Consider the following 23,424-nt stretch of genomic DNA (forward strand, 5'->3'; position numbering starts at 1 on the left):
ACACATATATTAAAGACAGGCTGACACTGAGTGGCTCTGCCACATCCATAACACTTAGAAGACCCCAGACAATCTCCTCTGAGGAATCTCAGAGTCTCACTCACCATGATCTCTAAATATTGTGAATTGATACAGGACATCATTCTTAACCAGAGGCTCAGGGTCACAGGAAAAGAATGAAGGGTGGGTGCTGACCGTGCCAAGGCTCCAGGAGGTAAAGATTCAATAGAGACCAAGAGCAGCCCTTGAGAAGTTCAGCTGAGACCCCCTGGAAGGGTGCGAGCGAATCCTGGCTCAGGCATGCTAACCCCAGGGCGCCCTCTGGTGGAGCTTAGTGGCTATTGCCAGCGTGGACCTGCGTAAGGTCAGAGTCAAGACCATCCTTTCTCTTGTTTGAGAGCTCATACGCCCCTTCCCTCCCATGCCTCCAGTTCCTCACAAACACACAGGACTCCACCCCTGCCTTCTTGAGCCAGGAGAGTCAGGATTGTTAGGAGAACCCCAAAGAAAGCCTCCCTGGCCAGTCATTCCAACCAGTCTCTTTTTTTCCCCCCTAAGAGCTATGTCCCTACGTTTCTGATCCAGAAGTAAGGATACCTGTGGGGATTCAGGCAGGTGAGCAGTCGAAGACTGCTGCTGTTCATTCACAGACTCGTGCTGAGCCCAGGAGGCACCGGGCACTGGGTTTGATCTCTGGTACTCACAGCCAGGCTGTGTCCTGACCCTCAGCTGTCCTCACCCATGCAGGCGTCACAGCTGGGAGACCCATGCTGCTTTACTGATGGGGCAGCCAAAGCACAGAGGGGCCCCACGGCCTGCAAGCGCTCCTGGCAGGATGTGAGCCCAGATTCCTGGTTCCGGAGTCTGTACTGCTAAATACCATTCTGTGCCAGATACAAACATATAGCATACGCCTCACTCACAGAAAACTGAACAGTCTGGTGGGTGTATTCCCGAAATTCACTACTCTTTCAAAGTGGGGACCCAGCAATCCCACAGCATGACATAAACCCTGAAAAGATCAAAATCTAAAATGACATATGTACCTCAATGTTCACTGCAGCACTGTTTAGAGTAGCCAAGACGTGAAAGAAACCTAGATGTCCATTGACAACAGATGAATGGACAAAGAAGCTGTGGTACGTATATACAATGGAATATTACTCAGCCACAAAAAGGAACAAAGTTGGATCATTTGTAGAGATGTGGATGGACTGAGAGTCTGTCACACAGAGTGAAGTAAATTAGGAGAAATAGACAACTGCTTTCAGCTGATTTATTCAATCCAAGAAAACTGTATGTAAATTAAATTATACTTTCTTGGTGCATATGGCAAGGAAGGAATCTATAGGTTTCTAAAAAAGGAGTCTCGGAGACCAACATCATCTTTGGTCAAAAAGTAAGAAACTCACTGGGAGAACCTGAAGCACAAGGCCCCGCAGTGCACACCACACACTCCAGGCTTGCTGTCTCTGCTGTGGCAGCTACACCCGTCACAACCCTGGTCCCCTGTGACAGGCGTCCGATCACCAGTTCTTGCAGTGGATTAGTGACCCGAGACAAGAACAAATCAGGAAGGAGAGAAACATAAACCATCACGTCGGGCTGTCGGCAGAGATCCTGCTGCCCGTGGTTCAGAGGCCAGATGGCAAGAGACGGAAACGGGCTCTGTCGGTGAAAGGTTGTTGCTGAATCACGGGAATACACCAGGATTCTTGGCCCCCGGAGGAGAAGAATTCAATCCGGGGCCAGAGACGAGGTTTGATCGCTCAGAGCTTTTGTGTAATAAAGTTTTATTAAAGTATAAAGGAAATAGAGAAAGCTTCTGACATAGGCATCAGAAGGGGGCAGAAAGAGTACCCCCCTGCTAGTCTTTAGCTGGATGTTATATAGTCACTAGCAGTCTGTTAATGAAAGAAAGGAATGTCTTAAAATTCAGAATGGCACCAGGCCCCTCACCCATAAGATGCATTTTGGGATAATCTTGGCACCAAATGGTTTATCCTGGGCCATAAAACGATTAACTTGAATCTTGAAGAAGGGCAGACCACCATACAAATAGTTTCATTTACATAGATTAGGGGAACAATATCCATACTGGTTTGTCAAGTAGGTTCTGGGCCAAGAGGCGAACCGACTTGGAGAGAGTTTGGGGTAAAGGCATAACACATTAGCATAGCTTAAGATGGACATTTCCATAAGAAAAAGGCATTGGTTATCTCTAGGCTCAAGAATAGCTAACTTCAGGCGAAACCAGGTGTCATTATGGCCACACAGTATTTTAAGAGAAACCTCCCTTTAAATTTGTATAGAGAAGGAAAAAATATTGCTAGTTTGTTTCCTCCTGCCGCTTAAGAGAGATAAAAATGTCTGACACTTGCAGGCTATTTCCTCCATTTGGAGACCCCTGGCCTTCCTGCCTGTTACCTTCTCATCGGTGGACGCAGTGCTGAGACCCACGCAGGCCAGGCAGTAACACACACACACACACACACACACACACACACACACACATCAGGGCTCCAAGCACCCCTTGGTCACCCGGCGACCCTCATCCTTCCAGACAGCTGGAAACCTGCCTGCTCTTTTCAGCCAGAGCAGGAGTGGGCATAGGGCAGCTGGGCTTGGGCAGCCAGACGCCAGGACTGGTCTCGGATACAGGTGGGGACTTAGCTCCTCATACGATTCAATTCATGTCTCTCTCACCATGGTGAACAGGATCCACTGTCCCATCTTAGGAGACAAATCAAAGAGACTATTGTCTCTGGGCTTTTCCTCCTTGATAGATACAGGTATAGACATAGATACATGTATCAGTTCAGTTTAGTTGCTCAGTCGTGTCCAACTCTTTGCGACCCCATGAATCGCAGCACGCCAGGCCTCCCTGTCCATCACCAACTCCCGGAGTTCACTCAGACTCATATCTATCGAGTCAGTGATGCCATCCAGCCATCTCATCCTCTGTCGTCCCCTTCTCTTCCTGCCCCCAATCCCTCCCAGCATCAGAGTCTTTTCCAATGAGTCAACTCTTCGCATGAGGTGGACAAAGTACTGGAGCTTCAGCTTCAGCATCATTCCTTCTAAAGAGTATTCAGGACTGATTTCCTTTAGGATGGACTGGTATGATCTCCTTGCTGTCCAAGGGGCTCTCAAGAGTCTTCTCCAACACCACAGTTCAAAAGCATCAATTCTTTGGCGCTCAGCCTTCTTCACAGTCCAACTCTCACATCCATACATGACCACTGGAAAAACCATAGCCTTGACTAGACGGACCTTTGTTGGCAGTGATGTCTCTGCTTTTGATACATGTATAGGTGTAGGTATATGTATACATACACATGGGCTTCTCAGGTGGCTCAGCAGTAAAAGAATCCATCTGCCAACACAGGAGATGCTAGAGATGCTGGTTCAATCCCTGGGTTGGGAAGATCCCCTGGAGAAAGAAATGGCAACCTGCTTTGGTATTCTTGGCCAGAAAATTCCATGGACAGAGGAGCCTGGTGGGCTACAGGCAATGGGGTCGCAAAGTCAGACATGATTGTGTGTGCGCACGCACACACACACACACACATACAATTGTGTAGGAGTGAACCCAAAACAGAAGTTCATTCTAAAACCTCAGTTTAGGGGGCAAGGGAAGTTTTCTCTCCAGCCAGATAATCATCACCCTCTGCATCCACAGCTTCCCCATTCATGGATTCAACCAACTGTAGATTTAAAATACTTGCAAAAAATAGTCCAGAAACCTCAAAAAAGTGAAACCTGAATTTTCCACATGCTGACAATTGTTTAAATAGAATTTACATTGTATTTACAGCTATTTACATCTCATTATTTTAGGTGTTATAAGTGACCTAGAGATGCTTTAAAGTATACAAAAGGATATGTGTATACACGGTAGAGCAGAAAGACCCTGGGCTCACTTCCTTTCACAAGCACACCAAAAATCCCAACTATCTGTGGAACAACCACAGATGAGAAAGACCAGAAGGGTTCAGTAAAGCTGATCATTACCAGGTGAGTAAAGTCCCTTGGACTGCAAGGAGATCAAAACAGTAAGTCCTCAAGAAAATCAACCCTGAATATTATTGGAGGGACAGATGCTGAAACTGAAGCTCCAATATTTTGGCCATGTGATGCAAGAACCAATTCATTGGAAAAGACCCTGATGCTGGGAAAGATTGAGGGCAGGAGAAGGGGGCAACAGAGGATGAGATAGTTGGATGGCATCACCGACTCAATGGACATGAGTTTGAGCAAACTCTGAGAGACAGTGGAGGGCAGAGGAGCCTGGCGTGCTGCAGTTCACGGGGTCACAAAGAGTCAGACACACCCGAGTGACTGAACAACAACAATGGCTGAATGAAGTAAGAAATTTAACCCTGAAGAAGACCTAAATTACGAGATCACAGGTTTCAAATAAAAGGAAGAGCTTTTGGGGGATGGAGAACTAGAATTACTCTGTTGAAGATTTCAAAAGATTTGACGTAGAGCGTTAAATAAAAAAGAAAGAAAGAAAGGGGACTTCCCTGGTGGTTCAGTGGTTAAGACTCTGAGCTTCCAACACAGGTTTGATCAGGTTTGCTCTCTGGTCCCTGATCAGGGAACTAAGATCCCACATGCTGCATGGCCAATAAAGAAAAGAAAGATAGAAAAAAGAGAAGCTAGTGACCCGCTCCTGGACTTAGACGTGGCCTTCTCCCCAAGGAGGACTGTGAGAGTGGAAGAGCTGGGTGAAATCAGAAATGGCCTGGGTGAGACAGCTGGTCCTCCTTCTCTGTCCCCTTGGATGCTGGCATCCTTCAAAATGCCTCCTCCTAGGATGGCATCCTCCTAGGCCTCAGACCACTTCCTACGCTTACCTTAGGTGAGCTCATTCACTTCCAGGGCTCAGACAACCTCTAAACCAAACATGACCTTCAAGTCTCTATCTCTGGTCCTGCTCTTCCCCTTGAGCTCTGCCATCACCCAGAGAAGAGTCTTTTAAAAGGTAATGTATCAAGATCAGACTTAATTATCTCCCTATCTTCATTAGTCAGGACTCTCGGTTGCTAGTGTCAGAAACCCAATAAGAACTACCTCCGGCATAAAGGGTAATTTATGGGTTCATGTTAACCAAACTGTAGGACAGGAGGGGATGAAATTAACTCCAGGGATGTCTGGAACCAGGGGCTGAAAGGCCACCAGAACTAGCTTCCTTCTGGGCCTCACATCTGCATCTCTGCTAAGGTTAAACTTTTTTCTACTGAAGGCCAGTTTTTTTCCCCCAAATATTAGATACATAACCATTAGCATTGCTAAATTTGCAACTTGACAGATTCACCATCAGAAAAAAATAAAAAACAGCTCTTTCCCCTAGTGACAATTCAAAATTCAGAATTACCGGGGAAGGTCTCCGACTGGGGTCACATGCCTGTATGTTGGTCAAACACTCCGGACAGGGAGGAGACAATAAGATACTATGATTGAACTAGCTTGTATCTGGTATCCACCCTTAGATCAATCATTATAGCTAAGGAGATGGCTTTTTATTAAATATTTTATTATTTTTAAATTTACATTTAAAAGGCAGTTCTTGGGAAGGCTGACATATTGAAGTTGGGGCAGGGGAGAACAGGTGCATCCGGGTGTGTCTGCTGTTCCCAGGAGATGGGAGCTGCGCCACGTAAATAAAACATCGATGTCCGCTGCATTCTCCAAGGATGCTCTGTGCACCGTACTCTTTTTCTCAGGCCACATGTGCGACTTGTGGGGTCTTGAACCTTGGCATTGAGAGCGTAGAGCCCTGATCACTGGACCTCCAGGGAATTCCCTGTGCCCGTGATCTCCACCAACAACATCTCGATTTATCTAGTCTCGCCAATCATGCCTCAGCTTCCTAAGAACTTTGGTCAGTTTCCCAAACAAAATCCAATCTCCTTCACTTGGAACATGAAGCCCCTCCCACCCTGGCCCAAACCTTCTCTCCAGCCATATCCCCTGTGATTCAGCTGTTCCACTCTCTGCTTCCTCAATAAGCACACGTGGCTGGCACGCCTGCACACTGTTCCTCAGACACAGACTGCCTCCGTCCCTTCCAGCCCCGAACATTCGCCCAAGCTCATGTCTGCCTGGATTGGACTGTCCTTTCTCACTTTGTCACCTGTATATCTTCCTTCATTGGAAAAAAACCCCTGATGCTGGAAAAGACTGAAGGCAGGAGGAGAAGGGGGAGAGAGAGGATGAGACGGTCCATCACCGACTCAATGGACATGAACTGGAGCAATCTCCAGGAGATACTGAAGGACAGAGAAGCCTGGTGTGCTGCAGTCCATGGGGTTGCAAAGAGCCGGACACGACTGAGCAACTGAACAACAACCAGATTAAGGTAGGAAGTGGCCTTACCCGCAAGTTAAATCTACCTGCTCTCCAGGCACGTCTGACACCTCTGTATGTCCCAGGACGTGTGAGTTCATCTCTCTGATCTGCACTTATCACACGGAGTTATCATTCACTTGTTGACCTGTGCGTCTCTTCACTTGACCAGGAGCCCTCAGAAGGTGAGGACAACACATTGTTCATCTTTCAAGCTGGTCCTAGCACCAGCCTGGTAGGTGAATGGCTATCCCCTGGCATACAGTGGATGGCCAATCCATGTTTTATTTTTTTTCCTCTTTTTTTTTTATTGAAGTATAGTTGATGTACAGTGTTTTGTTAATTATTACTGCACAGCAAGGTGATTCAGTTATACATATATAGCAGTCTTTTTTCATATATTCTTTTCCATTACAGTTTATCATAGGACATGGAATAGAATTCCTTGTTCTAGACAGTCGGACCCTGTTGTGATGTTTAATGACTAAAGCAACAATGAAGTTTCTAATTTTGAGCATTCATTTGGTAGTTTTAATAACTGAAGCCTCATATTACCAAAACTTCTTAGTTCCTTTTATTCTCTTTAGGATATGAGAGTGAATTAAAGGCTAATGAGTGGATGGATTTGGTTTCATTACTTCCATCCCAAATATTTTATTCAGATTTGCCAAAGAGAAAGTCACTCAGTTGTGTCTTTGCGACCCCATGGACTTCTGGACTGTATGGTCCATGGAATTCTGGACTATATAGACCAGAATACTGGAGTGGGTAGCCTTTCCCTTCTCCAGCGGATCTTCTCAACCCAGGGATTGAACCCAAGTCTCCCGCACTGCAGGCAGACTCTTTACCAGCTGAGCCACCAGGGAAGCCCACGGTGCTACTGCAATAACCACCACCCCATATTGCTGTATATTTCTGAAGCTTCTTCACTGCCATATGAGTCCAGATAGTACATAGATTTTTATCTTCCCTGAGCTCTGAAGTGCACGCTGCACTGGCAGGTGAACGAGCATAAACCTGTGGCCTGGCTACACACTAAATAATGCAAATGCCTGGTTTTCCATCCTGAGTTTTTCCCCTTGATTAGCAGATTCCAAATAGCTGTGATGTGTAAATTGTTATCATGATGAAGGGCATTTACTTTTCAGTGATCTAACTTTGCATGTGCATCAGAGTTGATTCGAGGTGAACGCTCCCCCCATCTCACTTCTCTGCAATTTGCTTTCTCATGTAGAAGACCAAGGCATGAAGCCAGCCTCTTGGGACGCCACTGCATTCTCTCTGCTCTAGGTGGGGATTTACCACCCTAGGTTGTGCCAACTACCTTATGCTGCATGACCTCAGTCGTTAGAGAAATTCCTCAACATCTAGATCCCCTATGAGGTTCCTCCCGGCCCGTGGGTGGCAGACAACCCGTGTGACAGCAGAGCACAACCCGTGTGGCAGCAGAGCACTCCCCTGGCACTATCATTCCTCTCATTACGACAGACCAGACTCTCAAAGGTCATCTGGCAAGAGGGTCCACATTCTCTCAAACAGCTCTGGCTACACTGAGAACACCCTCGCTCTCTGCTACTTCATCCTTTATTTCAATATGTGCTGCTTCTTATTTGGTGTTCTGTCTACTTGCCTTTTTATGATCCACATCTGATGCTAAGCCAAAGAGCTGTGAACATAAATTGCTTTGCAGAGGTGACCTTGCTTTTATTTTCGACAGCTTTGAGAGAGTAGGAGCTGTGTTTCACAGAAGACAGGAGCCGGAAGGGGCCTTAGACCACCTCCTCATTCTACAGACATGGAGCTGAGCCCCAGGGGGAGGAAGTGACCTGCCAAGGTCGGGGAAGAGCCAAAATGAGACCTGGGTTAATGCAAGTGACTCTAAAACCAACAAAGAGACGTGCCAGTATTGAAGGCAATGAGCTAGGTTCTGCCAGAAGAATAGAGAAAATGGTTCAGATGGTACAGAATCTGCCTACAATGCAGGAGACCTGGGTTCAATCCCCTGGGTTGGGAAGATCCTCTGGAGAAGGGAATGGCAACCCACCCCTGTATTCTTGCCTGGAGAATCCCATGGAGAGAAGAACCTGGCGGGCTACAGTCCAGGGGTCGCCAAGAGTCAGACACGACTGAATGACGAACGTTATACTTACCCTGAGGACCCGACCGCAGGCCATGGTCACGTAGGAAGAGCCAAAGCATTAGGTGCTGTCGCTGTTATTGTTGACGATGAAAGTGTACAAAGGCTTCGCAGAGAGTCTTCAGCCTGGAAGCAGCGTCTGAAATCCTGCTGCCCTGGTGCACCATGCGCTCTGCCCCCAGCGCACCGGGGCTGTCTGGAAGTTGGGAGGTGGCATCTAGGTCACAGATGGATTCTTCCTTGTGCTGCTTGGCCGATCTGTGCCTCAGTTCTCCTCTCCTGCATCTTGTGCTCTCAAGCTCTTTGAGAGGCGAAGGTCTGTGTTGGGCTCTGACTCTGGCTCCGCGGGGTCACTTCTTCCAGACGTTCTGAGCCTCCACCTTGGCCTGAAGGGATGGACGCCCACCTCCAGGAAGAACTCAGCCAGCCATAAAACCGGGCCCCATCGTGGAGCTGCCAACATACTTCAGACACTGTGCCGAGCGCCTTCATATGCCCAGTCTCTGATAACTCACAACAGCATTAAAAGACAAAGAGGACTTCCTTGGTGGTCCTGGTAGTTAGGGATCTGCCTGCCAGCGCAGGGGACATGGGTTTGACCCCTGGTCCAGGACAATTCCACATGCAGAGGGGGCAACTAAGCCCAAGCACCCTGAAGCCAGTGCACCCTAGAGCCTGTGCTCCTCAGTAAGAGAGGCCACTGCAATGAGAAGCCCACGTGCCACAGCTAGTGAGTAGCCCCCACTCGTGGCAACCAGAGAAAGCCCGCGCGGCAATGAAGACCCAGCACAGCCAAAAGTAAATAAAAATAAATAAATACGCAAATACGAAGAAAAGACAAAGCAGCAGCAGCTCGGAGCAGCTGAGTGACTTCTCCCATGCACATGGTTAGAAAGGGGCTGAGCTGGGTCTGTCACACAGGGCGGTCTGACTCCGAAAACTGTATTTTCCATGACGGCACACTGCCTTACAAACAGAAAATGCTAAACCCATGACACATATATTTTTTAAACGTTGATCTTATAACAGATAGATTTTTTTTTTTAATGGAGGGTATCAGTGCTAAGCTCAGGCAACGACAGCCACGTTACAACAACGATGCAGGAAAAGCCAGACCACTGGCCGGGTGACCACAAAGCCTGTGTCTGGGCTCTCTGCCAGCTCTGACCCTGACATGTGACCTCGGGAGTCAACTTCCTGTCCTCGCAGTGACAGGTTATTACCTAACCCTCCACCCCACCTCCATTTCACAGGAAGTGTGAAAGTTTACCTTTTAAAACTCCGCAGGGCACCAAGTGCAATTCCTCGGACTTTGAGAGAGGGATTTCATAAGTGTGTGTTGTGGGACTTCCCTGGGGGAAGTGGCTAAGACTGCACTCCCAATGCAGGCGGCCCGGGGTTTGATCCCTGGTCGGGGAACTAGGTCTCACATGCCACAACTAAGACCCAGTGCAGCCAAATAAGTAATTCAATAATATTCAAAATCTAAAAAGAAACGTGTGTTGATATGTCAAAGATTCCCATTTTAAGCTCAGTTTATGGCCCAACTTTTGGACACGTGTTTGGTAAAGAACGTAGCATATGCAGAACGTCACAAGGTGCTGACTTTGCAATGGAATAAGGCAAGAAATCAAGACCATCCCCAAGAAAAAGAAATGCAAAAAAGCAAAATGGCTGTCTGAGGAGGCCTTACAAATAGCTGTGAAAAGAAGTGAAAAGCAAAGGAGAAAAGGAAAGATATATCCATTTGAATGCAGAGTTCCAAAGAACAGCAAGGAGAGAGAAGAAAGCCGTCCTCAGTGATCAATGCAACGAACCTGAGGAAAACAACAGAATGGGAAAGATTAGAGATCTCTTCAAGAAAATCAGAGATACCAAGGGAACATTTCATGCAAAGATGGGCTCAATAAAGGACAGAAATGGTACGGACCTAAGAGAAGCAGAAGATATTAAGAAGAGGTGGCAAGAATACACAGAAGAACTGTACAAAAAAGATCTTCATGACCAAGATAATCACAGTCGTGTGATCACTCACCTACAGCCAGACTTCCTGGAATGTGAAGTCAAGTGGGCTTTAGAAAGCATCACTATGAGCAAAGCTGGTGGCGGTGATGGAATTCCAGTTGAGCCATTTCAAATACTGAAAAATGATGCTGTGAAAGTGCTGCACTCATTATGCCAGCAAATTTGGAAAGCTGAGCAGTGGCCACAGGACTGGAAAAGGTCAGTTTTCATTCCAATCCCAAAGAAAGGCAATGCCAATGAATGCTCAAACTACCGCACAATTGTACTCATCTCACACGCTAGTAAAGTGATGCTTAAAATTCTCCAAGCCAGGCTTCAGATATGTGAACCGTGAACTTCCAGATGTTCAAGCTGGTTTTAGAAAAGGCAGAGGAACCAGAGATCAAATTGCCAACATCCGCTGGATCATCGAAAAAGCAAGATAATTCCAGAAAAACATCTATTTCTGCTTTATTGACTATGCCAAAGCCTTTGACTGTGTGGATCACAATAAACTGTGGAAAATTCTGAAAGAGATGGGAATACCAGACCACCTGACCTGCCTCCTGAGAAATCTGTATGCAGGTCAGGAAGCAACAGTTAGAACTGGACATGGAACAACAGACTGGTTCCAAATAGGAAAAGGAGTACATAAGGGCTGTATATTGTCACCCTGCTTATTTAACTTATATGCAAAGTACATCATGAGAAACGCTGAGCTGGAAGAAGCACAAGCTGGAATCAAGATTGCCAGGAGAAATATCAATAACCTCAGATATGCAGATGATACCACCCTTATGGCAGAAAGTGAAGAGGAACTAAAGAGCCTCTTGATGAAAGTGAAAGAGGAGAGTGAAAAAGTTGGCTTAAAGTTCAACATTCAGAAAACTAAGATCATGGCATCCGGTCCCATCACTTCATGGCAAATAGATGGGGAAACAGTGGAAACAGTGTCAGACTTTATTTTTCTGGGCTCCAAAATCACTGCAGATGGTGACTGCAGCCGTGAAATTAAAAGATGCTTACTCCTTGGAAGGAAAGTTATGACCAACTTAGATAGCATATTCAAAAGCAGAGACATTACTTTGCCAACATAGATCCATCTAGTCAAGGCTATGGTTTTTCCTGTGGTCATGTATGGATGTGAGAGTTGGACTATAAACAAAGCTGAGTGCAAAAGAATTGATGCTTTTGAACTGTGGTGTTGGAGAAGACTCTTGAGAGTCCTTTGGACTGCAAGGAGATCCAACTAGTCCATCCTAAAGGAGATCAGTTCTGGGTGTTATTGGAAGGACTAATTTTTAAGCTGAAACTCCAATACTTTGGCCACCTGATGCGAAGAGCTGACTCACTGGAAAAGACCCTGATGCTGGGAAAGATTGAGGGCAGTAGTAGAAGGGGAGAACAGAGGATGAGATGTTTGGATGGCATCACCGACTCGATGGACATGGGTTTGGGTGGACTCCAGGAGTTGGTGATAGACAGGGAGGCCTGGTGTGCTGTGGTTCATGGGGTCACTAAGAGTCAGACACGACTGAGTGACTGAACTGAACTGAAGGCAAGAAAGAAGTTACAGGATTAGAGATGGTGATTTTATTTAATTTGATGACTGGAGAGGGAAGCTTTGAAGAGTAACTATTTTTGTCTTTATGGACACAGAAAGTACTCCAAATATTTGCTAGGTGACATAAAATTTCGTAAGAGAAAAGAAAATAAAGATTCAGTGATGGTATGGGAAAAGGTTATCTAGGCAAATATTTTAGAGAGATTAGATGTGCTGTGCTGTGCTCAGCAGCTTCAGTCATGTCCGACTCTTGGTAACCTCATGGACTGTAGCCCGCCAGGGTCCTCTGTCCATGGGATTCTCCAGGCAAGAATACTGGAGTGGGTTGCCATTCCATCCTCAACTGGATCTTCCCAACCCAGGGATCAAACCTGAGTCTCCTGCATTACAGGCAGATTCTTTACTGACTGAGCCACTGTGGGACATGATGCCAATTAAAATAAAAAGAATAGGACAAAGAAATTTTTCCCCCAGCCCTTCCGAGAGCAGGCTTCAGACATAGTACCCCATCACACTGTTTGGTGGTATCTAAAACAGAAGAGAAGGTGTGTCTATTTTAAAGAATCTGATGTAGGGAGTTCTTGCATTATGTGCTTCAAACAAAAAGCAATTGCTTTAAAAATAAATAAACAAAACCTGTTAAGAGGTTACTGTTCGGAAGGGTCTCACTTTTCCCAGCAATTATTACAAAAGGGATGAAGGCAGGCTCGCATGGACTTGAGCAGAGGAGACCAGAAACTTTCTGGGGGGTCCTTTCCCCCTGTTCTCCACAGTTTACCGCTGGTAGCTCAATGCCCGACTTTGCTGTCCGCAGTCTGGGGGAGATGCTGCCCTCTAGTGTCCACTGCTCACAATAGCATCTCACCGCCCAGATGCTGATCTAATTAGGAAGCCCCTGTAATGGGATGGACATGAGTTTGCCCAAGCTCTGGGAGTTGGTGATGGACAGGGAAGCCTGGTGCGCTGAAGTCCATGGGGTCGCAAAGAGTCAGACACGACTGAGCAGCTGAACTGAACTATAAGGTGGTCTCTGACCTCCAGCCAAACACAATCACCCTACAGAGCAAAGCCATTCAGAAAGGAGAATCAACATTAAGGAGTTTGTTGAATTGAAATCGGTTTCTGAGAAAACTATGAGAAGAGCGCGTACAGCGCTGAGGTGCGAGGGTGTCGAGTTCCCTTACCCCTCCTGATTGTGGACCGCACGCGGATACAGCACGGAACACGCACAGAACACCTGGTCCCTGGGCCGATCCTGGGCAGACCGAGGGGTGCAAGGAATGGGGAGGGGTGGCAGGTCCAACCTTCACACTGAGTTCCTAACTCTGCCTCGTGGAAGCAGGGGTTTGGGAGTTCCAGGCAGGATGGAAAACTTCTTGGTGACAAGCTGATGAGCAAACTAGACTGACACAGACGGCCTTTTGGTCTTGACTTGTGACTTGGAGCTCCTTGAAGGAAGGCAGGGTTTTTACCACGTTATCTTGCCTGGCACGTTGTCCATATAGATACTCAGCTATTGTTTTGTTGCATGAATGAATACATTCACTTACAGTTTCTCTTGAGGGAGAAAAAAATTAGTTCAAATAAATAATTAATGGATCGAGAGAGAAAAAGAGAGCAGCCTCTGACATTTAGAAAGTGGCCATAAACTTGGAGTGGGGTCGCAAAGAGTTGGACATGACTGAGCGACTGAACTTATCAACTTGCAGAATACCAACCTCAGGAGAAGTTACGAGGAGACCCTGGCTAGATGAGACAGAGCAAGGCCACTTCATAGCTCTAAGCATAGGCGACAACAAGGTCAGTGAACCACCCACGGAATACCAAACACGCACCCCACATCAGAAGGAGCGTCTGCTGCTCCATGACCAAGTCCAGCTCATCCTCCGGCTCGTCTTCCTGTCCCACAGATAAGACTCATCAAAATGCCCAGTTGCAGACTTGCCTGCTTCTTGGCAGCCTCCAATCTTGGGCAGAGCCCCACGTCCTTAGAGGCTCCCCCCAAATCCTCAATAAACTCTTCCTAAGCCCCGCTTGCTGGGACTCCCCATGGCTCCAGGTCTGGACTCTCGCTGGCTACAACCCTGATTGTTTAGCTCCAGGGCTGCTTCTGGGGCTGCTTGGCCAAGTTGAAGTGCTAAGAAGAAAAGAATGCCCAGGACTCCGAGTTCTGTGTGGAACCTGTCGGGCTCCCAAGAGCTCTGGGTCTTAAATGTTAATACCCAATAACCCTTCTTGAGGCATTCTCCTAGGCACCCCACAGTCAGCTCATCACAAGAGGCAGGCTCTGTTGTTTAGTCCTCCGTCATGTCCAACTCTCGATCCCCCTAGACTACAGCCTGCCAGGCTCCTCTGCCCATGGGAGTCTTTAGGCAAGAATATTGGAGTGAGTAGACATTCCCTCCTCCAGGGGATCTTCCCAACCCAGGGATCAAACCCGTGTCTCCTGCACTGGCAAGCGGGTTCTTTACTGCTGAGCCACCAGGGAAGCCTAGGCGCTGTTACTATCCCCATTTACAGACACAGAGGTGCAGCACGGAGAGGTTAAGTAACCTCTGCCTCTGCGAGGTCAAACAGCTGGCGGGAGATGGGACCAGGGTTCAGCTTGGTTATCTGACCCCAGAGCCCAAGCTGCAGATAAACGGGACTCTGAAGGACTCTGAAGGTAGAAGGAGGAATGTGCGTGTGTTTCCGCTGGCAGTGGGAGCAGGGGAGGAAGGCATGAGCAAAGGCCCAGGAACAGGAATGAACAACTCTGCATAATCAGCATCTGGATTCTAAGTCGAATAAAAATCTCTGCAACGTCCGCTGATGTCCCAGTCACCATGCCCCCCTCCCTTCCCCACCCCCACCCCCGGCACTGACCCAGCCCCCTGGGTCAGCCCCCAGCCCTCTGGAAGCCAGACCTCAGGGCCAGGTGCACGCATTGGCGTGACAGATTCTGGTTCTTGAAGTGGCTGGGATCCTGCCATCTTCACTAGAATAATAAAGAATGTTCCATTGGCCCACACCCACACCTGTTCCTCATCTCCTAGAACCTGGAGGCATAGAAGGGTGTGGCCAGGCCCAGAGTCCCCCTAACTAGCACCCGCCCCTCTTTCTGATCTGTGTGTCCAGACGTCACTTCTCAGGGAAGCGTCCTCTGATCCCTTGGGATTGGTTACATCCTTGGTCACAGGCTGCCAAGCAGCCTTAACTTCCCCCTTACTAAAGCCTGTGGCAGTGCAGAATGTCCTCCTGCCGGACCATGAGTCCCACGGGGCTGGGGCTATGCTGGACTGGGTTGCTGCCTGGCTCACCCCTGGAACTGAGACGTGAACTTGAGGGGGACAGACTGAGTAGCTGGAGATTCAGGGAAAACGAGGTCAATCCCTTTCCTTTCCCGTCCCAAACCCTTGCCTCTTGGCCCTCAGCCAAGTCAGGTGTTCCTAGAGAAATCCAGCCACAGGTTGTTCTTCTACCAAGAGCTCAGTCAGTCTCCAGTAAACTTCACCTTCTGAGAAGTGACGGTTCCCCTCTGGTGAGTTATCCAAGGTCACCCGGAGCCAGCAAAGTCAGAAGTAAGACTCAGATGAGTGCTCCCAAGATGGTCCTTTTCTTAAATGAATAAAGAGGAGGAACTGGGCCGGACATTGATTCTCTTAAGAATTCTCTAAGAATGTTCATCAAACGCAGACTAAGAATGTCTACTGATTCTGTATGGGACCTGCAGAAATACTCAAGTGTCATGAGCCCTTCAGGACAAGGTATTTCTTAAAAATGAACAGGAAAACACAAGAAGCACCACGTGGGTTCATGGTTAACACTGCAGAGGTGAGCTGAATTCAACTCTGGATTGCAACTCTCCTGAGCCGGCTTAAACAGCAGGGTGGGAGCCGGGATCAGCTTGCTGTGCAGCCTCTCGGCGGAGGGCAAAGCACAGCGGAAAAAGCTGCAGAGAACACAAGCGTCGTTGGCATATCCTGTATGTTCCCTTCTCACGAGGAGCCATTAAAAATAAATAAGACCAGTGCTAATTTCTTAGATCCACAGCCACACAGGGAGAAGGTTCAAATAAAAGCCAAGCTCTTAGCCTGCAGGGCTGAGGAACGAAAGCCAGGCAATTAGAGCTGCGAAAACGCTTTACATAATCTTGCAGCAGGAGGCCGAGCTGAGTCACATTCAGGAAGGAGCCCTCACTCAGGTGTTAGGAAGAAGCAAGATGCCTTCCCACCTGGGATGGGGGGAACACAGGCCAGCAGGGGTTGGGGGAGAGGCGGGACACACCAAACCAACTCCCCAGCCAGCTCCCAGCCTAGAGTCTGGGAATGATACTCCCTGAGGAATAGTGGGGGTTGGTGATGAGCTGTCAACATCTTTCCCAGACGTTTGGGACTCACCTCTCCCATGGACATCATTCTCGATGACCAGGCAGCCCCCGAGAGCCGTGTACCTCGTATTTCTTTGAAACGTTCCTCTTTTCCATCAGCAGTGCCCAAGCATTATGATCCAGTGATCCATGGGAAGTGAAGCAGGGTGGCTTCTTTCGCCAAACCTTTCCCTACATTTAGGGCAAGGGGGTAAAATGAAGCATAGTCACGTTGCTGAAGCTTCTGATCAAAAACAATTTTTGACAAGGCTTCTGTTTTTCTTTTCCTTGCTATCTTTTTATTACCATCCCTTTTTCACTTTGCAAGTACAGAGATGTATACTTTCATCTAGAAATGGACTATTTTATGCAAAATAGTCCATGTTTATTGAAAAATAAATAAAACATCCTTCCCCCAGGGGCCAGAGGGCATTCTGGGATGGAAGGGTCACCAGAAACACCCATTGTAAGATGGTTTTTAGCACTGTTCTTGGCAATCTGTGTGTGTGTGTGTGTACACGCGCGTGTAGTTGATCAGTCGTGTCTGATTCTTTGTGACTCCATGGACTGTAGCCCACCAGGCTCCTCTGTCCATGGGATTCTCCAGGCAAGAATACTGGAGTGGGTTGCCATGCCCTCCTCCAGGGGATCTTCCTGACCCAGGGATCAAACCCAGGTCTCTTGTGTCTCCTGCTGAACAGGAGATCCACTGGGGCAACCTGGGAGGTGACATCAAATAGCTGGATGGCTTAGACACATTTCTGTAAAGATATCACCTTTCTACATCATCCATCAAAACTCAGCAGAATTTTCATCATAATAAGTCCCAATAAAAGTCCAATTTAGACAGACTAGGACCTAGCTTCAGCAAATGGAAAACTTAACTTGTTTCCATGGGTGGGTAATCTTAGTCATTCTGTTTTGCCTTTCTACCACTCTACAATTAAGGGATCTTTTAACACCTCCCTTTTTGACCAACAGAAGCCGAAAGATTAAGTGAAGTGTCTAACTCGCTTCAAAAAGACATACCCGGGAGGGGCTGGAGGCCGGTGGACTCAGGAAGCTCACTCTTCGGGTGAGGGCAGACAGCCTCCTGGATTCTCCTCTGGGCCAGGAGCCACCGAGAGTGAAGGTACCAGGCCCTGGTCTGTTTCGGAATTTTCAATTGCATGGAGTAAGTGTTTTCCGCCACAGGTTATGTGTTTAGCTGTTGCTTGTGATGATTCAAACCGAGAACAAGAGATTTCCCACACCTGCAAGTGGGTTACGTAAGAGTTACAGGAAACAAAACACCTCAAGAGTCCTTTAACTCTGAGCTGAGAACTGAGGTTTAAATAATGCAAGGTGGAAATGAGACAAAGACATCGCAGAAAGAAATATATAACATATGCAGCCCTCCATGACCCGCTACAGGGAGCACTGATTACTCCATGCAGAAAGAGTGTATTTGTGAGTCCAGAGCGGCTCCCAGGTCTTGACCATCCTCACAGGAACAGTCTAGAAATGAAAGCGACGCTGATACAAAACCTTCTTCTTCATCACCACAAGGTCTAGGAGATTGTTTCTTATCAACACATATATTTTTTTTTTAACCCTGAGGCTGATATTACCAAAGTGATAAAAGAACAGTTACTATCAGCTGCAGTTTATTCAGGGCAAAATTTTAAAAATCATTTATTCATGAATCTGGAATGGATTCCCTCTCCCCCAACCCGCACAAACATGATGACAGGAAAAGAAGGCAAACAGTGGTGTCCAGTCTCATTACACAGTGATGATACGACTCTCAAATCAGTCTGCTGATCACAGCAAAGAGGACGCTAACACCAATGAACTCGACACGATCACGTTTAAGAAGTTCATCAAACTCAGGTCTTTCTTATGAAAGAGGATTTGGAGTACGACCTCAGACAAGAATAACAGCACAGTTTTCTCTTACAATGTCTATTTCACCGCACTCTGCCTACAGAGAGGAGCTAGCTAGTGAAGTTCAGAGTTCACCTGGGGGGTTGCCTTGAAAGTTTCAACCTCAGGCTCTTAGTCTCCTGGAGGTCAGATCAGCTAATGTCCAGAAGTTGTGTGTGTGTGCGTGCGTGTGTGTGCATGCGCACTCACTCAGTCCTGACTCTTTGTGACCCCATGGACTGCAGCCCACCAGCCTCCTTTGTCCATGGGATTTTCCAGGCAAGAATACTGGAGTGGGTTGCCATTTCCTTCTCCAAGGGATCTTTCCAACCCAAGGATTGAAACCATGTCTCTTGAGTCTCCTGCCAATGAAAGTGAAAGTCGCTCAGTCACGTCCAACTCTTTGCAACCCCATGGACTGTGTCCATGGACTTCTCCAGAACAGAATACTGGAGTGGGTGGCCTTTCCCTTCTCCAGGGGATCTTCCCAACCCAGGAATCGAACACAGGTCTCCTGCATTGCAGGCGCATTCTTTACCAGCGTAGCCCAAGAATACTGGAGTGGGTAGCCTATCCCATCTCCCACAGATCTTCCTGACCCAGAAATCGAACTGGGGTCTCCTGCATTGCAGGCAGATTCTTTACCAACTGAGATAAAATCTACAACAGTTATTCCATTCAAGCATTGGGGAGGCCATCAAATTAAACTGGAAAAGAGAGCTGTGTTGAATTGGGGACTGTCTGAACATCAGTTTGTATGTAAGTAACAAATAAGTAGAAGAAAAAGATTGTCAGCATGTGCCTTCCTGATGTCTCTGAGGTCGTTTTTGCGAGCAGGTCCGCAGCAGCGGTAAGCTGCCTCCCATGAGGCAGCAGCCTGGTGACCTTCTCTCCTGTATTTCCATGGTGACTTCCACATGTTTATAAAATGTGTCCTTTCTAAAAACACGAACAGCACTTCATCAAAACCAGCTGTTCCGCTGCACATCAGAGTCAGGAACTCTCGGCTGTCACTTGGCTTCAGTGAGCTGGACACAGCTTCCTGGGTGGCAGGTGTCCATGTGTGACCTACTCTCGGCACAGTCACATGCCCTCAGGGCTGCAGGGAGTCTGGGGGAGGCGGCAGCAGCTGAAGAACCGCCTCGCCTAACCTGCTCCCTACGCCTTATTTGTATGGTGTCTTTGCAGTTCAAGGGACAGAGCTGAGCGTCCCAGGTGCGCACATGTACTGGGTTTTTCTTGAGAAGTTAAATTACCTTGACTATCTTTCAGCCCAAATTGGGGTGAAAGGTAATGGAGATGGAATTTAGTACCAAAGTGAATTTGAAAAAGGATTTCCAGGAAAGATACCAGTATTCTGGGGATTTCTCTGGCGGTGCGGTGTTAAGACTCTGCTCTTCTAAGGCAGGGGGGTGTGGCTTCAATCCCTAGTCAGGGAACTAAGATTCCACATGCCCTCGAAGTGCAGACAGAAAATAAATAAATCTAGGAGATGGCAAAACTTAAAAAAAAAAAAGATACCAAATTTTTTTTTTTCAGCTATAACCACAGAAAATCAAGGCTGGAAAAAGTCTTTAACAATCATATGATCAAATCCTCCACCCGACACCTGAACTCCTACGTAACATCTCTGCCAGGTTGCTGTCCTGTCTCTGCTAGAATAGCTTTAGGGGCAGAAAGTTCTTTCAACATCACTTATTCCTCCTTAAAACAGAACAGCCAGGCAGATGGAGCAGGTAAACAAACTTCACTGAGCACGATTATGAATTGTACCTAATCTTTCAAGACAGTGAGCAGACTGTCTATTGCTACCCAAAATAACAAATCAGATTGGTTGCAAGCATCTCAGGCTTTCTGCAACGATTCAAAATGGGGAATTTAGAAGTGTGGGTTTTATAAATCATAGCTGAATAGCTGTGCATTTGGTGGGGGGAGGATCGGATTAAAAATCTCTTAGAAGTAATCATTGTAAGAACCCGAAACAAAGGGCAAGTATGTGCTTGGTGCTGGAGAAGACTCTTGAGAGTCCCCTGGACAGCAAGGAGATCAAGCCAATCAATCCTAAAAGAAATCAACCCTGAATATTCATTGGAAGGACTGATGCTGAAGCTCCAATACTTTGGACACCTGATGTGAAGAGCCAATTCATTGGAAAAGACCCTGATGCTGAGAGAGATTGAGGGCAGAAGAGGGAAAGAGAGAATGAGACGGTTGGATGGCATCATTGATTCAATAGACATGAGTTTGAGCAAATTCTGGGAGACAGTGAAGGACAGGGAAGCCTGGCGTCCTGCAGTTCTTGGGGTCGCAAAGAGTCGGACACAACTGACTGAACAAGAATATGTGTTGTAAAAAAATTTCCTTTTGAAGATGCAGTAAGTACCTTGTGCAGGGAGTCTGGGTATAAGAATTGGGGAGCTCTAGGGGATGAGGTGCTTGCTAATTGCAGTCATTTGGGCTGCAGGAGGCAGAAGAGGTGAGCAAGGCCAGTCACACCCCGCAGTGACTCTTTGCCTCTCCCAAAGGCATCAGGAGAGGGTGCCCTGTCTTGATCCTCCTTCTGGCCTGCTTGGCAGCACTGCCTACCATTCTTTTGTGTCTGATTTCTCTCAAGTTACTCAGGCTGCTTCAAGGTTTTAAACTGCCTCCCATCCTCCCGAAGACTAACAAAGCAACACATAGATCAGTGGATGATCATTTCAGAATTTGTTTACAAAGTCTCAGTTCCTCTCAAGGGACACTTTTATGCCTACATTTTTTTGATCATATATAGGACTAAGTCTACTTGAACTGAAACCATTCACCCTAAAGACACACATGTAAACCTTAAAGATGGAGTGACTCAGACGATTCCATTTTGAGCGCCGCCCTTAAACAGCAGTGGTATTGAGCTTTAACAAACGTCAGCGACAAACGGAAACAGAACAACAAACCAACCGTAAAGTCAGTGTGTCTTTTTATAGAGAGGCCTCTTTCTGCTTCAGAGGGATCAGAGCATTAACACTGAGTGGCTAGATGATCGGTGCGCAGACCTCCCTGCGAAAAAGAATATAGCTCCCTCAACCTCGAAGACTTGGATGTGAAATCAGTGAAAGTCTATCAGGTACTCGGGGTAGATCTGGTTGGCGTCGAACACCACAAAGACCCTGGGATTCCAGGTGTCGTCCACGCAGCTGTCATACAAGTTTACATAGCTGCCGTCTTTGGAGGGAGGGCGCATATATTTGGAGTCTCCATTTATGTAGTCTCCAATCAGCACTCGGGCGAGAAACATGGATTTGTGTGTTCGGAACAGATGCCGCTGCGGCAGGCTGACCCCGTGGATCTGGAACGTGTTTCCGTGCTTTACGTCATCTTTGCAGAAGCGGCTGGAGTAAGCAGCGTCTCGAGCAAAATAGGTTCCTTAGACAGAAAGGGCCCCGGAGAGCCAAGGTTACTCCAAGGAATGTATGAAACACAAGCGAAACTACTGGGGCTAGGGGGACAGACACAGGGAATCGTAGAGCCAAGATAGACGTGGAATTCCCTCAACTATAGGTGTTAAACAAAAGAACAGAAATCTGTCTGTTGTGGACAGCTGCGATGCAGATGGCCACTGGGGTGTGTGTGTTAGTACAGACCAGTCGCCACCACCAACACCATCCCCATCCCCACCAAAATGCAGCTACTGGACTTGTGTAGTGGTATTCAAAAAGAATATTACAGGGACTTCCCTGGCAGTCCAGTGGTTAAGAGTCCAAGCATCCAAGGCAGGGGTCCCAGGTTTGACCCCTGGTTGGGGAACTAAAATCCCACATGCCATGTGGTATGGCCAAAAACAAATCTTATAAATAAATCCAATATGTAAGACAGACACAAGTGGCTTCTGTGATTACAAGTGGCAGGACCCGCCTTGTAACTGCTGGGACCTCCCTCCCTCTTCTATTTCCTTCCACCTTTTCCCCACCTGCTACCCACCCATCTAAGCACCCATCACTGGGGAGCACAGTGAAACCATGGGTCTGCACAGATGATTTCAAACCCCAAGAAACCATGTTTCTATTTTACAAGGTGACAGTTCAATAATATTTTTGGAAATGATAGAACCCCACATCCAGAAATCCAGGAAAAGATTTCCGGAGAGAATGCAATTCAGTTCACACCCGAACGTTCCAGAAGAACAAGCTCACGGGTCTACTGGCTAAACAGGACTCTCCATGAAGCATCTGACTCTTCCAAACTGGGAGGTCTAGGAGGCTGCCCTCAGTAAGGGAGCACTTACCCAAAACACTTTGGAAATGAATTGCAAAGTCCCCTATTAATCAAATCCAGTGGGATTTATGTAATACCTTTCTGATCCTCTTACACAGTTAAATAAAGGGGATGGCCTTTTCAGCCGTGATTTTTTAAATTAACGCAGCCCCTCTTGCTGGAGGGAAGGTGCAAAATAAGGACCCAGCATACAGGCAATGCAGCTCACACACAGGCTAAGTTGCTTCAGTCGTGTCCGACTCTTTGCAACCCAGTGGACTGCAGCCCACCAGGCTCCTCTGCCCATGGGATTCTTCAGGCAAGAATACTGGAGTGGGCAGCCATGCACTCCTCCAGGGGATCTTTCTGACCAGGGATCAAGCCTACGTCTCCTGCAATGCAGGCAGATTCTTTACCACTGAGCCACCAGGGAAGACCAAGTTAAGGTCCACCTCTTAATGTTAATGTTTATGTTTATGTTAATGTTAATGTTTCCCCTCCCCTCTCTCCTTAACGTGCTTGTCTAGTGAGCAAAGACTAAGGAACTCAGACTTCCACAACATTAGGAAAAAGGGGAGGATTTCCCCCATTATTCTTTAAAGCTCATCAACATTCTAACCTATCATTTTCTAAAAAAAACAAACAAAAAATAGACCTATGTAACCATGTACACATTAACTGATTTATTTTTTAGTGCTCTGTGTACTTGACATAAAACAGTTTGGTGTACAGACTTATCCATGGAAAGGACTCATATGTGGAAACTAAATGTCATAATGCAAAAATGAGCAAATCTAGACATGATGTCCCACCTGAATGGCTGGGACTTGGGGGCAGCAGTGGAGGGTGGTTATCTGACCTCGGAGAGATGTGAAAAGTCTT

General features: G+C 47.2%; 2 protein-coding genes across 7 annotated transcripts in view; both read right to left on the reverse strand.

Annotated features, from left to right (window-relative positions):
• CRACR2A (calcium release activated channel regulator 2A) overlaps positions 1-17,677 on the reverse strand; it is a 158,424-nt gene extending 140,747 nt beyond the window's left edge. For 2 of the 3 annotated variants that reach the window (XM_027541051.1, XM_027541055.1), the window contains exons 1-2: positions 17,437-17,677; positions 16,439-16,599 (exon numbers count right to left, since the gene is read on the reverse strand). The gene's annotated coding sequence lies outside the window, so the exon portion shown is untranslated. The remainder of the gene's footprint in view (positions 1-16,438; positions 16,600-17,436) is intronic. The other variant, XM_027541052.1, reaches the window with a different exon arrangement.
• A 359-nt stretch (positions 17,678-18,036) lies between these two features.
• The window catches only part of PARP11 (poly(ADP-ribose) polymerase family member 11), a 33,693-nt gene continuing 28,305 nt past the window's right edge, over positions 18,037-23,424 (reverse strand). For all 4 annotated transcript variants that reach the window (XM_027541056.1, XM_027541058.1, XM_027541057.1 and 1 more), the window contains one exon: positions 18,037-21,714. In XM_027541056.1, coding sequence (XP_027396857.1) covers positions 21,398-21,714 — 317 coding nt within the window. In that variant the 3' untranslated portion in view covers positions 18,037-21,397. The remainder of the gene's footprint in view (positions 21,715-23,424) is intronic.

This window comes from Bos indicus x Bos taurus, chromosome 5 (assembly GCF_003369695.1).
Source record: "Bos indicus x Bos taurus breed Angus x Brahman F1 hybrid chromosome 5, Bos_hybrid_MaternalHap_v2.0, whole genome shotgun sequence".
In the NCBI taxonomy this organism is placed as follows: domain Eukaryota; kingdom Metazoa; phylum Chordata; class Mammalia; order Artiodactyla; family Bovidae; genus Bos; species Bos indicus x Bos taurus.